Source organism: Petromyzon marinus, chromosome 73 (assembly GCF_048934315.1).
Source record: "Petromyzon marinus isolate PM22_M1 ecotype Great Lakes invasive population chromosome 73, UKy_Petmar_22M1.pri1.0, whole genome shotgun sequence".
Taxonomy (NCBI): domain Eukaryota; kingdom Metazoa; phylum Chordata; class Hyperoartia; order Petromyzontiformes; family Petromyzontidae; genus Petromyzon; species Petromyzon marinus.
Genome location: NC_133739.1, coordinates 3,043,169 through 3,057,751, shown reverse-complemented (window position 1 = coordinate 3,057,751; position 14,583 = coordinate 3,043,169). Strand labels below are relative to the sequence as shown.

The following is a 14,583-nucleotide window of genomic DNA, read 5'->3' as shown; positions in this document are numbered from 1 at the left end:
CCTAGGGGGGAGGCCCAGGACCGGTTCAGATAATCGTCAGCGGTGTTGTCGGCTATGAGCAGGAATCGAACTCGGGCCGCCGGGTTCGTAGCGCAGCGTAGCGCCAACCGCTGCTCCACCGCTCCCCCGCATCTAGACACACAGACATGAACACGCCAATAGCCGCCATTAAGTGATGGTGACGCCACCGCGGCGCCTGTGCCAGGCTTGGTGCACTTTGAGGGCACGCGAAGTGTCAAAGGCTCTCTGCTGGCAGGAGGTCACGGGACAGATCCAGCAGGTGCCATGGGTCGACTGACCGGTGCTCCGCTCGTTGTGAGCGTCGCTCCTCTGCCCCCCGTTATTGCTGTAGGGCGACTGCCTCCAACTACCCAGTAGCCTCGCAGTGCACCTAGCCTGGCACTGCCTAGTAGCAGCGTCCTTCACGAGGCCGATCTTGACACCGCTGGTACCGGTCTCCAGCATAGACACGTAGACAAACGCGAACAGACACAAAGACACACACACATACACGTCATAGATAAAGACACGCAGACATATGGTGTACACGCGAGTAGCACCTATGAAGGCCAGAACTGCACACGAGGGGGTGGGTGGCCAGCACCACGCCCGGCCGCCTTTGTCTCCCCAGTGGCGATGTTTACACACTGCACCAGGTACTTATTTGAGGCTGAGTCGACCTAAGGGAGGCCCATGACCGGTTCAGATAATCGCTATCACTGGTGTTGGCCGTGAGCAGGAATCGAACTCGGGTCGCCAGATTCGTAGTGCAACATAGCGCTAACCACTACACTACCGCTCCCCACTGAGACACAGAGACACACAAAGACACACACAGAGACACAGAGACGCACACACAAACACAGAGACACACAGACACAGACGCACACACAAACACAGAGACACACACACAAACACAGAGACACACAGAGACGCACAGATACACACAGACACACACAGGGACACACAGAGACACACATCACTAGAGTGTCACTCTGCACGTATATTTATAAGTGAGGCGATCAACATTCGCCTGGAGGAATTTTAATTCGCAACTAAACATTACTTTGGCGATTCAAGATGACAAGGAGACGTTAACCACCTTGTGGATTCGATGTTGAGATGTTAACGACCTCGCTTGGTATGCAGGAGGTCTTGGATTCGATATTGAGATGTTAACTACCTCGCCTGGTATGCAGGAGGCCGTGGATTCGATGTTGAGATGTTAACTACCTCGCCTGGTATGTAGGAGGTCGTGGATTCGATGTTGAGATGTTAACTACCTCGCTTGGTATGCAGGAGGTCGTGGATTCGATGTTGAGATGTTAACTACCTCGCCTGGTATGCAGGAGGTTTTGGGTTCAATCCCGACACTGAAGATGCCTGCTGCTGTATATTTGGAGTCTGCGTCTCTCCTCTTCCTGCATTGATTGTTCTCTCCGGCTTCTCCCCTACACATTAAGAATCAAAGTCACCACGAGTTTAGAGAGTTTGTCTGCTGATATGAATGTCCACGTGGTGGTGATGATGATATCAGCCACGTGACTGAGCTATCATTCGTGATGGCCAGCTCGCTCAGTGGGATCTTAGGTTTGATGACAAGCATGGAATAGATATAGAGCTCTGTCGTCCCGACAGGTCTGTTCCTTTCACCTGAAGAAGGCCACTTGGTGTTGTGGTGACTTTACCGAAATAGCCAAAGATGAAGGCCGGAATGGTACACGAGGGGGTGGGTGGCCAGCACCACGCCCGACCGCCTTTGTCTCCCCAGTGGCGATGTTAACACACCGCACTAGGTACTCATTTGAGGCTGAGTCGACCTAGGGGAGGCCCAGGACCGGTTCAGATAATCGTCACTGATGTTGGCCGTGAGCGGGAATCGAACCCGGGTCGCCAGGTTCGTAGCGCAGCGCGCTAACCGCTACACTACCGCCCACACATACACACAGACACACACACCCACCCACAGACACACACCCACACAGACACAACAACCACACAGACACAACAACAACCGCCATTCGCCACTAAGTGGCGGTGACGTCACCACGACGCTTGTGCCAGGCTGTGTGCACCCTGAGGCCACGTAAAGTGTCGAACGCCCGCTGGCAGGAGGTCACGGGGCAGACCCAGGTGCCACGGGTCGACTGACTGAGATGACTGGCTGATGCACCACCTGTGCCCCCTACTGTGCACACACACACACATACTCACAGACACATACCCCCACACACACAGACACACACATACAGACACACACATACAGACATTCCTACACACACAACAACAACAACAACCGCCATTCGCCACTAAGTGGCGGTGACGTCACCACGACGCTTGTGCCAGGCTATGTGCACCCTGAGGCCACGTGAAGTGTCGAACGCCCGCTGGCAGGAGGTCACGGGGCAGACCCAGGTGCCACGGGTCGACTGACTGAGATGACTGAGATGACTGGCTGATGCACCACCTGTGCCCCCTACTGTGCCAACCTGCTGTGCTTTAGCCACCCGGCGCTCCGCTCGCTGTTGTGAGCGTCGCTCCTCCGCCCTCCGTTGTTGTTGGAGGGCGACTGCCTCCAACTGCCCAGTAGCATCCTTCACGAGCCTCCTCCACAGAGGCCGATCTTGACACCGCTGGTACCAGTCATCGGCAAGTCCACTCAGCTCCACGTCCTCCTGTACCACATCACTCCATCTCCTCTCTAGCCCGTGCCGCGCCCGCTTAGCCCCCTCAATCCGGCCAAACAAAAGCTGTTTCGGCATGCGGTGGCTGGGCATGCGGGCTACATGACCCAGCCATCGCAGCCTTGCCTGCCGGAGGAGCTCACCGATGGGACCCTGCCCAGATCTTTCAAGGATTTGTGAGCTCCTCACACAATCCAGTCTGGTTAAACCCAGGATGGATCGTAGGCAGGTCAGCCTAAATGTTTCTAACCGGCGAAGATGTTCCATTAGGGGGGTCCACGTTTCGCAAGCGTAGAGAAGGGAGGGAATGACCGTGGCCGAGAAGACCTGAAGCTTAGTGCGGAGCGACAGACCAGGTAGCTTCCACACAGCGTTACGCAACCGATGAAAAGATATTGCCGCTCGACTGATTCGGAGTGAGACCTCTGCTGTTAAACTGGAGCCAGTCATAAGCACACTGCCCAGGTATGGGAAACTCTCCACTCTCTCCACAACTGCCCCATCACCGATTGGGAGTTGTGGGGGTGGAGTGTCCGATGGTACAAAATACCCAGGCAGGTGCTTAGTTTTGGTGGGGCTGATGGTAAGGCCCCACCTCTTAGTGGCACGCTCCAGTCTCAGCAGCAGCGTCTGCAACTCCTCCTCTGACTGAGCAGCTATTACCAAGTCATCAGCATACATAACGTGGTTGAGCAATAGGGAGCCATCCCTTGACCGCACCCGGGCATCGATTAGCCTCCCATTATATCTGTACCATATGGAGATTCCCCCGGTACAGCTATTGAAGGCTTCACGAACTACGTGGTCAAAATAGATGTTAAATAATGTGGGAGCCAGAGGACATCCCTGTCGCACCCCAAGGTGTACAGGGAATGGCTCTGACTCCCGGCCACGTAGTTTTACCCGGGCCCGCTCACCATCATGAAGGTCCTTAATGATCGTGAGCAGAGGGTCAGGTACTCCAAAAGCACGAAGAACGACCCAGAGCCCAGGCCTACTGATGGTATCATAGGCCTTGACCAGGTCAATAAAGCAGAGATGTAGGTCTTGTTGGAATTCCCTACACCTCTGCTGTAGCAGACGGACAGAAAATATGGCATCTGTGCAGGACCGCCCTTTCCTGAAACCGCATTGGGGCTCCGCAAGCCTCTCCTCAGCGTGCCTGGCAAGGCGATGCTGAATAATCCTTGCCAGGACCTTTCCCGGCACACTGAGGAGTGAGATGCCCCTGTAGTTGTTACAGTCTGTGCGGTCCCCCTTCTTAAAAAGGGGGACCACCAGGGCATCCTTCCAATCCTGCGGAACCCGTCCAGTGGTCCAGACTGTTGTTATGATGTCATATAGGGCAGTCTGTGCACAAACGCCACCCTCCCTCAGCATTTCGCTTGGGAGATCATCTCTGCCCGCTGCCTTTCCTGGTCTCAGACTCCGGATCGCCTTCAATACTTCCTCAGCAGATGGCACCTCAGCCAGCCACTCACAGGGGGTGACTTCATCCAATATTTGAGGCACCGCAGCCTCAGCAGGGTCATCCTCACTTTGTGCCACGATGTTTTCCTGGCTGTGGGATTTTCCCTCCCCCAGGACCTCACAGAAATGCTCAGCAAATCTGCGAACCTGTTCCTGGGGGTCGGAAATTGGATCACCGTTTTTTCCCCTAATGATGGTAATAGGTGTGGCGCTGCAGGTTACTTTTTTGATGGAGTTAAATAGCGATTTGTGATCACGGGCCACTGAGGCAGACTCCATCTCCTCAGCAACCCGCGACCACCACCCATCCTTGCAGCGCCTCACGGCTCTCCGAACCTCCGAGCGAAGGCTGCGGTAAGCCTCCTCATTCTCTGACGTGGGATTCTGTAGCCGATGACAGTGGGCCTGTCGCTTTTTCTCAACCATCCTGAACAACTCCTCTGTCATCCAGGGTGTCTGGGGAGGTCTGGACCGCGTACCCAAAGCAGCCATTGCAGCTGCATGAGTCACAGTCCTAAACCTCGCCCATTTACCCTCGACATCAGGAGGAGTCGGGGACGATGCCAATCCCAGCCGCAAGCGATGATGAAATTCTCGCTTGCAACTTTCATCAGATAACTGAGACCAGGCCACTTTAGGTTGGAATGGGGTCCTGGGTGTACACCCACCACCGGAGTGGAAGAATGGCAGGCGCATCTTACAGATGACTAGTCGATGGTCAGAGGGCAGATCAGCTCCACGGTAGGTCCTGGTGTCAAGGACATGGGCTCGCATTCGCTGGTCCGTCACTATGTAGTCCAGCAGATGTTCTTGCTTGGACCCGGCATGCATCCATGATGTTGTGTGGATGCGCCGATGCCGGAACAGCGTGTTGGTAATTACAAGCCCATGGGCTGCACAAAAATCTAGCAGCCTCCTACCATTGTTATTGAGCTGATCTGGCCCATGCCCTCCAATCACTCCAGACCAGGTGCCAGTATCATGACCAACTCGGGCATTGAAGTCACCCAACATGATGACTCTATCCCGAGGGGCCACTTTAGCCAGCACCTGTGACAGGAGGTCATAGAAGGCATCTGACTCATCGGCTTTGCCTGCATCCCTCCACGGATGTTCATCTTCGGTGGGGGCATAAGTAACCACGACCACCATTCCTCGCCTCCGGTTGATGGGAAGGCGAGCCCAAAGTAGCCTGGGGCTTACAGCTTCCCACACCTCACCGCCACGCTCCCACGCCCCCTTCATTCTTTTGTTCAAAAGAAGACCCACACCCTGTTGTTTGGCAGTCTGCTGCCCCGAGTAGAGGACTGTCCACCCCTCATGGTGGCAGGAGCCAGAGCCGGTCCACCGGACCTCCTGAATGCCGCATAGATCCAGGCGGTACCGGTCCAGCTCCCGACAGAGGAGTGGCAGCCTCTCCTCTGCAGTGAGCGTTCGAACATTCCACGTGGCCACACACACACACCCACACACACACAGACATTCCTACAGACACATACACAGACACACACACAGACCCACACATACATTCCCACACACACCCACACAGACACACAGACAGACACACACAGACACACACATACAGACATTCCTACAGAAACATACACAGACACACACAGACACACACACCCCCACACACAGACATTCCCACACACACACAGACACACCCACACACACCCCCACACACACCCCCACACATACATATACACACCCCCACACACACACAGACACACACAGACACACACACACCCACAGACACACACACACCCACAGACACACACCCCCCACACACACACACAGACGCACACACACACAGACGCACACACACAGACACACAGACATTCCCACACACACGCGCACCGCGCTCACCACCGCTCCACCTCCACCACACGGGGAGCGAACCTCCAGGGCGGCACCGCGCTCGCTCTCTCCCCTCTCTCTCCTCGTCCCGCGGGGAGTGCGAGGAGATGGCGACTCTCACCTCTCCACCGCCGTCGTCTACCTCGTCGAGCCTCCACCACAACCACCACCGCCTCCACCTCGCATCCATGGCCACCACCATCATCATCATCGCCCTGCCCACGATCGTTATCGCGGCCTACGCCTCCCCGGCGTCCGCGCAAACGCCTCGGCCTCGCCTGGACTCGCCGCCGCAGGCGACCCCGGGGCCCGGGGACGCGGGTCACGGCGATGCGGGTCACGGCGACGCGGGTCACGTCGACGCGGGTCACGGTGGCGGGATCCACGTGGTGAGCCTCGACTACGCCCACGTGCAGGTCCCGTTCGAGATCACGCTGTGGATCCTGCTCGCCTCGCTCGCCAAGATGGGTGAGGAAGGGGAGAGACGATGCGAGACCCCCCGCTGGGGCCTGCGCTCTGTTGTGAGCCACGCCGGGCCAACACTCGGTCGAGTCGCACCCGCTCAGTCGCTCACTCAGTCACTCAATCAGTCAGCCACTCAGTCAGTGAGCCACTCACTCAGTCAGCCACTCAGTCACCCACCCACTCACTCAGCCGCTCAGCGACCCACTCACTCAGCCACTCACTCACCCACCTACTCACCCACTTACCCACCCACTCATTCACCCACTCACTCAGTCACTCACTCACCTACTCACTCACCCACTTACCCACCCGCCCACTCATTCACCCACTCACCCACTCAGTCACTCACTCACCCACTCACTCACCAACTCATTCACTCATCCACCCACTCACTCACCCACTCACTCACCCACCCACTCACCCACCCACTCACTCACCAACTAATTCACTCACTCACCAAGTCATTCGCTCACTCACCCACCCACTCACTCACCAACTCATTCACTCACTCACCAACTCATTCACTCACTCACCCACCCACTTACTCACCCACTCACTCACCCACTCACTCGCCCACCATTCACTCAGCCGCCCACCCACCATTCACTTAAACCACCTAAGCCTATGGGAGGGAGCCTTATTTTGTCTCTGTGAGCCTCAGTGATTAACATTGAACCCTATGGGAGAGGAGCTTTAGTCTGGTTCTGTGAGCCTCAGTGATTAACATTGAACCCTATGGGAGAGGAGCTTTAGTCTGGTTCTGTGGGCCTCAGTGATTAACATTGAACCCTATGGGAGAGGAGCTTTAGTCTGGTTCTGTGAGCCTCAGTGATTAACATTGAACCCTATGGGAGAGGAGCTTTAGTCTGGTTCTGTGAGCCTCAGTGATTAACATTGAACCCTATGGGAGAGGAGCTTTAGTCTGGTTCTGAGCCTCAGTGATTAACATTGAACCCTATGGGAGAGGAGCTTTAGTCTGGTTCTGTGGGCCTCAGTGATTAACATTGAACCCTATGGGAGAGGAGCTTTAGTCTCGTTCTGTGGGCCTCAGTGATTAACATTGAACCCTATGGGAGAGGAGCTTTAGTCTGGCTCTGTGAGCCTCAGTGATTAACATTGAACCCTATGGGAGAGGAGCTTTAGTCTGGTTCTGTGGGCCTCAGTGATTAACATTGAACCCTATGGGAGAGGAGCTTTAGTATGGTTCTGTGGGCCTCAGTGATTAACATTGAACCCTATGGGAGAGGAGCTTTAGTCTGGTTCTGTGAGCCTCAGTGATTAACATTGAACCCTATGGGAGAGGAGCTTTAGTCTGGTTCTGTGAGCCTCAGTGATTAACATTGAACCCTATGGGAGAGGAGCTTTAGTCTGGTTCTGAGCCTCAGTGATTAACATTGAACCCTATGGGAGAGGAGCTTTAGTCTGGTTCTGTGGGCCTCAGTGATTAACATTGAACCCTATGGGAGAGGAGCTTTAGTCTCGTTCTGTGGGCCTCAGTGATTAACATTGAACCCTATGGGAGAGGAGCTTTAGTCTCGTTCTGTGAGCCTCAGTGATTAACATTGAACCCTATGGGAGAGGAGCTTTAGTCTGGTTCTGTGGGCCTCAGTGATTAACATTGAACCCTATGGGAGAGGAGCTTTAGTCTGGTTCTGTGAGCCTCAGTGATTAACATTGAACCCTATGGGAGAGGAGCTTTAGTCTGGTTCTGTGAGCCTCAGTGATTAACATTGAACCCTATGGGAGAGGAGCTTTAGTCTGGTTCTGTGAGCCTCAGTGATTAACATTGAACCCTATGGGAGAGGAGCTTTAGTCTCGTTCTGTGAGCCTCAGTGATTAACATTGAACCCTATGGGAGAGGAGCTTTAGTCTGGTTCTGTGGGCCTCAGTGATTAACATTGAACCCTATGGGAGAGGAGCTTTAGTCTGGTTCTGTGAGCCTCAGTGATTAACATTGAACCCTATGGGAGAGGAGCTTTAGTCTGGTTCTGTGAGCCTCAGTGATTAACATTGAACCCTATGGGAGAGGAGCTTTAGTCTGGTTCTGTGGGCCTCAGTGATTAACATTGAACCCTATGGGAGAGGAGCTTTAGTCTGGTTCTGTGGGCCTCAGTGATTAACATTGAACCCTATGGGAGAGGAGCTTTAGTCTGGTTCTGTGAGCCTCAGTGATTAACATTGAACCCTATGGGAGAGGAGCTTTAGTCTGGTTCTGTGAGCCTCAGTGATTAACATTGAACCCTATGGGAGAGGAGCTTTAGTCTGGTTCTGTGAGCCTCAGTGATTAACATTGAACCCTATGGGAGAGGAGCTTTAGTCTGGTTCTGTGAGCCTCAGTGATTAACATTGAACCCTATGGGAGAGGAGCTTTAGTCTGGTTCTGAGCCTCAGTGATTAACATTGAACCCTATGGGAGAGGAGCTTTAGTCTGGTTCTGTGGGCCTCAGTGATTAACATTGAACCCTATGGGAGAGGAGCTTTAGTTCTATGAGCCTCACCCGCACCATCGCTCCGCGTAGCCTGCAGCAGACTGTTGGAGGCCAGCGCTGTTAGTAGGCCGGCACTGTGGCGCACACAGCCACAGAAGGGCGGTGGTGGGTGGCCAGTGAGCGCCACGCTCGGCCGCCTTTGTCTCCCCGGTGTAAACTTGCGTGGGGGACGAGGCCCCCCGGGGTCAACCGGTTCGGACGGCCGCCACCACCGGCGGGGGAGCCGAACCCCGGGTGCTCGGGGCTCGGGGGCAGCGCCGGCCCGACGCTCGCTCTCGCCCCGCGCGCAGGCTTCCACCTGGCGCCGAAGGTGTCGTCGCTGGTGCCCGAGAGCTGCCTGCTGATCGTGGTGGGCCTCCTCGTGGGCATGATCATCCTGGTGGCGCGCGAGCAGTCGCCGCCCGTCATGAGCACCGACGTCTTCTTCTTCTACCTGCTGCCGCCCATCGTGCTCGACGCCGGCTACTTCATGCCCATCCGGCCCTTCTTCGAGAACGTGGGCACCATCCTGTGGTACGCTCTGGTGGGCACCCTTTGGAACGCCTTCGGGATCGCCTTCTCGCTCTACGCCATCTGCCAGGTGAGGGTGGTGAGGGATAGGGTGGGGTGTGTGGTGGCAAGGGTGGCGAGTGTGTGGTGGGTAAGGTGGCGAGTGTGTGGTGGGTAGGGTAGAGTAGTGAGTGTGTGGTGAGTGTGTGGGAACCATCTGTCAGTCATCTCAGTCAACCCATGGCACCTGGGTCTATCCCGTGACCTCCTCCTACTACACCTAGCCTGGCACAGCAGTAAACTGATGGCATCCGAGTCTGTCCCATGACCTCCTGCACCTAGCCTGGCACAAAAACCAACCCATGGCACCTGGGTCTGTCCCGTGACCTCCTCCTTGTGCACTTAGCCTGGCACAGCAGTCAACCCATGGCACCTGCTGGGTCTGTCCCGTGACCTCCTCCTGCACGAGCGAGACAAAGGTTGGCGGGCGTGGTGCTGGCCACCCACCCCCTTGATAGGTGCTGCTACTACCCCAACAACAGACTGAAAGGCTACACGGGAGATCTTGTGTCTACGTGTGTGTCTGTGTGTGTCTGTGTGGGCAGCGGTAGTGTAGTGGTTGGCGCGCTGCGCTATGAACCCGGCAACCTGAGTTCGATTCCCGCTCACGGCCAACACCAGTGATGCCGATTATCTGAACCGATCCCTAGGTCGACTCAGCCTCAAATGAGTACCTGGTGTAGCGGTGTAGTGTAGTAAACGTCACCACTGGGGAAACAAAGGCGGCCGGGCGTGGTGCTGGCCACCCACCCCCTCGTGTGCCACAGTGCCGGTAGCCTTCATAGGTGCTGCTACTCGCTAACAGCACTTGCCCCAACAGTCCGTTACAGGCTATACGGGGGATATTTGTCTTTGTCTTGCTATTGTAGTGTGGATGCTGTTGCAGTGGGCGTTGTTAAGCTTCCACACCCCCTGTCAAGCACAGAGGTGCGGTTCACAGTAGCCCATTAACACAGCCGCCCAGCGCTGGTTTATGGGTGCGTGCACACGTGTGTGTCTGTGTGTCTGTGTGTGTGTGTCTGTGTGTATCTGTATACGTGTGTGTGTGTGCGTGCATATGTGTCTGTGTATACATGTGTGTGTATGCGTGTGTTGTGTGTGTCTGTGTGTATATACGTATGTGTGTGTATACGTGTATGTTTGTGTAAAACTACGACTACGTAGTTCGTGAAGCCTTCCATGGCTGTACCCGAGGAATTTCCATCTGACACAGATACAATGGGAGGCTGATCGATGCCCGGGTGCGGTTAAGGGATGGCTCCTTATAGGTCAACCATGTTATGTATGCTGATGATCTGGTGATTGATACTCACTCAAGAGGAGAGGTGGGGCCTTACCATCAGCCCCACCAAAACGAAGCACCTTTCTGGGTATTTTGTACCATCACACACTCCACCCCACAACTCCCAATCAGTGATGAGGCAGTTGTGGAGAGAGTGGAGAGTTATCCATACCTGGGCAGTGTGCTCATGACTGGCTCCGGTTTGACAGCAAAGGTCTCACTCCGAATCAGTCGAGCGGCATTATCTTTTCATCAGCTGCGTAACGCTGTGTGGAAGATACCTGGTCTTTCGCTCCGCACGAAGCTTCAGGTCTTCTCGGCCACGGTCATTCCCTCCCTTCTCTACGCTTGCGAAACGTGGACCCCTTTAATGGAGCATCTTCGCCGGTTGGAAACATTTAGGCTGGCCTGCCTACGATCCATCCTGGGGTTAACCAGGCTGGATTGTGTGAGGAGCTCACAAATCCTTGAAAGATCTGGGCAAAGTCCCATCGGTGAGCACCTCCCGCGGGCAAGGCTGCGTTGGCTGGGTCATGTAGCCCGCATGCCCAGCCACAGCTTTTGTTCGGCCGGATCGAGGGGGCTAGACGGGCGCGGCACGGGCTAGAGAAGAGATGGAGTGATGTGGTACAGGAGGACGTGGAGCTGAGTGGACTTGCCGATGACTGATACCAGCGGTGTCAAGATTGGCCTCTGTGGAGAAGGCTCGTGAAGGACGCTACTGGGCAGTTGGAGGCAGTCACCCTCCAACAACAACGGAGGGCGGAGGAGCGACGCTCACAACAACGAGCGGAGCGCCGGGTGGCTAAAGCACAGCAGGTTGGCACAGTAGGGGGCACAGGTGGTGCATCAGCCAGTCATCTCAGTCATCTCAGTCAGTCGACCCGTGGCACTTGGGTCTGCCCCGTGACCTCCTGCCAGCGGGCGTTCGACACTTCACGTGGCCTCAAGGTGCACATGGCCTGGCACAAGCGTCGTGGTGACGTCACCGCCACCTAGTGACGAATGGCGGTTGTTGTTGTGTGTCTGTGAGTGTGGTGGGGAGTGGTGGTGTAGCTGTTAGCGCTACGCTGTGCTATGAACCTGGCGACCCGGGTTCGATTCCGACTCACGGTCATCACCCATGATGATTATCTGAACCGGTCCTGGGTCTAGGTCGACTCAGCCTCAACCGAGTACCTGGTGGTGGTACTCATTTTAGAAAAAGGCAGCCGGCCGGGTAGACGTGTTCCTGGCCACCCAGCCCCTCGTGTGCCATGTGTCTCCCTGTGTGTCTCCTCCGTGTGTCTCTCCCCCCCGTCTTCATGTGTCTCCCCCCCTCCCCGTGTCTCCCCGTGTGTCTCCCCCCCCCCGTGTCTCCCCGTGTGTCTCCCCGTGTGTCTCCCCCCCTCCCCGTGTCTCCGTGTGTGTCTCCCCGTGTGTCTCCCCTCCTCCCCGTGTCTCCGTGTGTGTCTCCCCCCCCCCGTGTCTCCCCGTGTGTCTCCCCGTATGTCTCCCCCGTGTGTCTCCCCCCCCCCCGTGTCTCCCCGTGTGTCTCCCCGTGTGTCTCCCCCCCTCCCCGTGTCTCCGTGTGTGTCTCCCCGTGTGTCTCCCCTCCTCCCCGTGTCTCCGTGTGTGTCTCCCCCCCCCCGTGTCTCCCCGTGTGTCTCCCCGTATGTCTCCCCCGTGTGTCTCCCCCCCCCCGTGTCTCCCCGTGTGTCTCCCCGTGTGTCTCCCCCCCTCCCCGTGTCTCCGTGTGTGTCTCCCCGTGTGTCTCCCCTCCTCCCCGTGTCTCCGTGTGTGTCTCCCCCCCCCCCGTGTCTCCCCGTGTGTCTCCCCGTATGTCTCCCCCGTGTGTCTCTTCCCCCCCGTGTCTCCCCGTGTGTCTCCCCCCCTCCCCGTGTCTCCCCGTGTGTCTCCCCCCCCCCCCCCGTGTCTCCCCGTGTGTCTCCCCGTGTGTCTCCCCCCCCCCCATGTCTCCCCCCCCCTCCCCCCCGTGTCACCCCCCGTGTCTCCCCGTGTGTCTCCCCGTGTGTCTCCCCCCCCAGGTCCCGGCGTTTGGCCTGGCCGACGTGTCCCTGCTCCAGAATCTGCTGTTCGGCGCCCTCATCTCCGCCGTGGACCCGGTGGCGGTGCTGGCTGTGTTCGAGGAGATCCACGTCAATGAGCAGCTCTACATCCTCGTGTTCGGGGAGTCGCTGCTCAACGACGCTGTCACCGTGGTGAGTGCCCGGTGCTCCCCACTCCGCTCGCTCCCCACTCTCACTCCCCACTCTCTCCCTACTCACTCTCCCCACTCACTCCCTACTCACTCTCCCGACTCTCTCCCCACTTACTCTCCCCACTCACTCTCCCCACTCACTCTTCCCACTCACTCTCCCCACTCACTCTCCCCACTCACTCTCCCCACTCACTCTCCCCACTCACTCTCCCCACTCACTCTCCCCACTCACTCTCCCCACTCACTCTCCCCACTCACTCTCCCCACTCTCTCTCCCCACTCGCTCCCCACCCTCTCCCCACTCACTCCCCACTCTCACTCCCCACTCACTCCCTACTCACTCTCCCCACTCACTCTCCCCACTCACTCTCCCCACTCACTCTCCCGACTCTCTCCCCACTCACTCTCCCGACTCTCTCCCCACTTACTCTCCCCACTCACTCTCCCCACTCACTCTTCCCACTCACTCTCCCGACTCTCTCCCCACTCACTCTCCCGACTCTCTCCCCACTCACTCTCCCCACTCACTCTCCCCACTCACTCTCCCCACTCACTCTCCCCACTCACTCTCCCCACTCACTCTCCTCACTCTCCCCACTTGCTCTCCCCACTCGCTCCCCACCCGCTCCCCACTCACTCCCCACTCTCACTCCCCACTCACTCTCCCCACTCACTCTCCCCACTCACTGTCCCCACTCTCTCTCCCCACTCTCTCCCCACTCGCTCCCCACTCACTCTCCCCACTCACTCTCCCCACTCACTCTCCCCACTCACTGTCCCCACTCTCTCTCCCCACTCTCTCCCCACTCGCTCCCCACTCTCTCCCCACTCACTCTCCCCACCCTCTCCCCACTCTCCCTATCTCTCCCCACTCACTCCCCACTCTCACTCCCCACCCTCTCCCCACTCTCTCCCCACTCACTCCCCACTCTCACTCCCCACGCTCTCCCCACCCTCTCCCCACTCACTCTCCCCACTCATTCTCCCCACTCACTCTCCCCACTCACTCTCCCCACCCTCTCCCCACCCTCTCCCCACTCTCACTCCCCACGCTCTCCCCACCCTCTCCCCACTCACTCCCCACTCACTCTCCCCACTCTCTCCCCACTCACTCTCCCCACCCTCTCCCCACCCTCTCCCCACTCTCTCCCCACTCTCACTCCCCACTCTCTCCCCACCCTCTCCCCACTCACTCTCCCCACTCACTCTCCCCACTCTCTCCCCACCCTCTCCCCACTCTCTCCCCACCCTCTCCCCACTCTCTCCCCACTTCTCCCCACTCTCCCCCCACTCTCTCCCCACCCTCTCCCCACTCACTCCCCACTCTCTCCCACTCTCTCCCCACTCTCTCCCCACTCCACTGTCCCCACCCTCTCCCCACTCACTCTCCCCACTCTCTCCCCACTCACTCCCCACTCACTCTCCCCACTCTCTCCTCACTCTCTCCCCACCCTCTCCCCACCCTTTCCCCACTCTCTCCCCACTCACTCCCCACTCACTCTCCCCACTCACTCTCCCCACTCTCTCCCCACTCTCTCCCCACCCTCTCCCCACTCATTCCCCACTCACTCTCCCCACCCTCTC

The 14,583-nt window shown here is 57.3% G+C and overlaps 1 protein-coding gene across 1 annotated transcript in view; it reads left to right on the top strand.

The window, feature by feature from the left end:
• Nucleotides 1-5,868: 5,868 nt before the first annotated feature.
• Nucleotides 5,869-14,583, top strand: part of LOC116958153 (sodium/hydrogen exchanger 2-like) — a 43,284-nt gene continuing 34,569 nt past the window's right edge. The window contains 3 exon segments of the mRNA XM_076055843.1: nucleotides 5,869-6,482; nucleotides 9,259-9,548; nucleotides 12,827-13,000. Coding sequence (XP_075911958.1) covers nucleotides 6,122-6,482; nucleotides 9,259-9,548; nucleotides 12,827-13,000 — 825 coding nt within the window. The 5' untranslated portion in view covers nucleotides 5,869-6,121.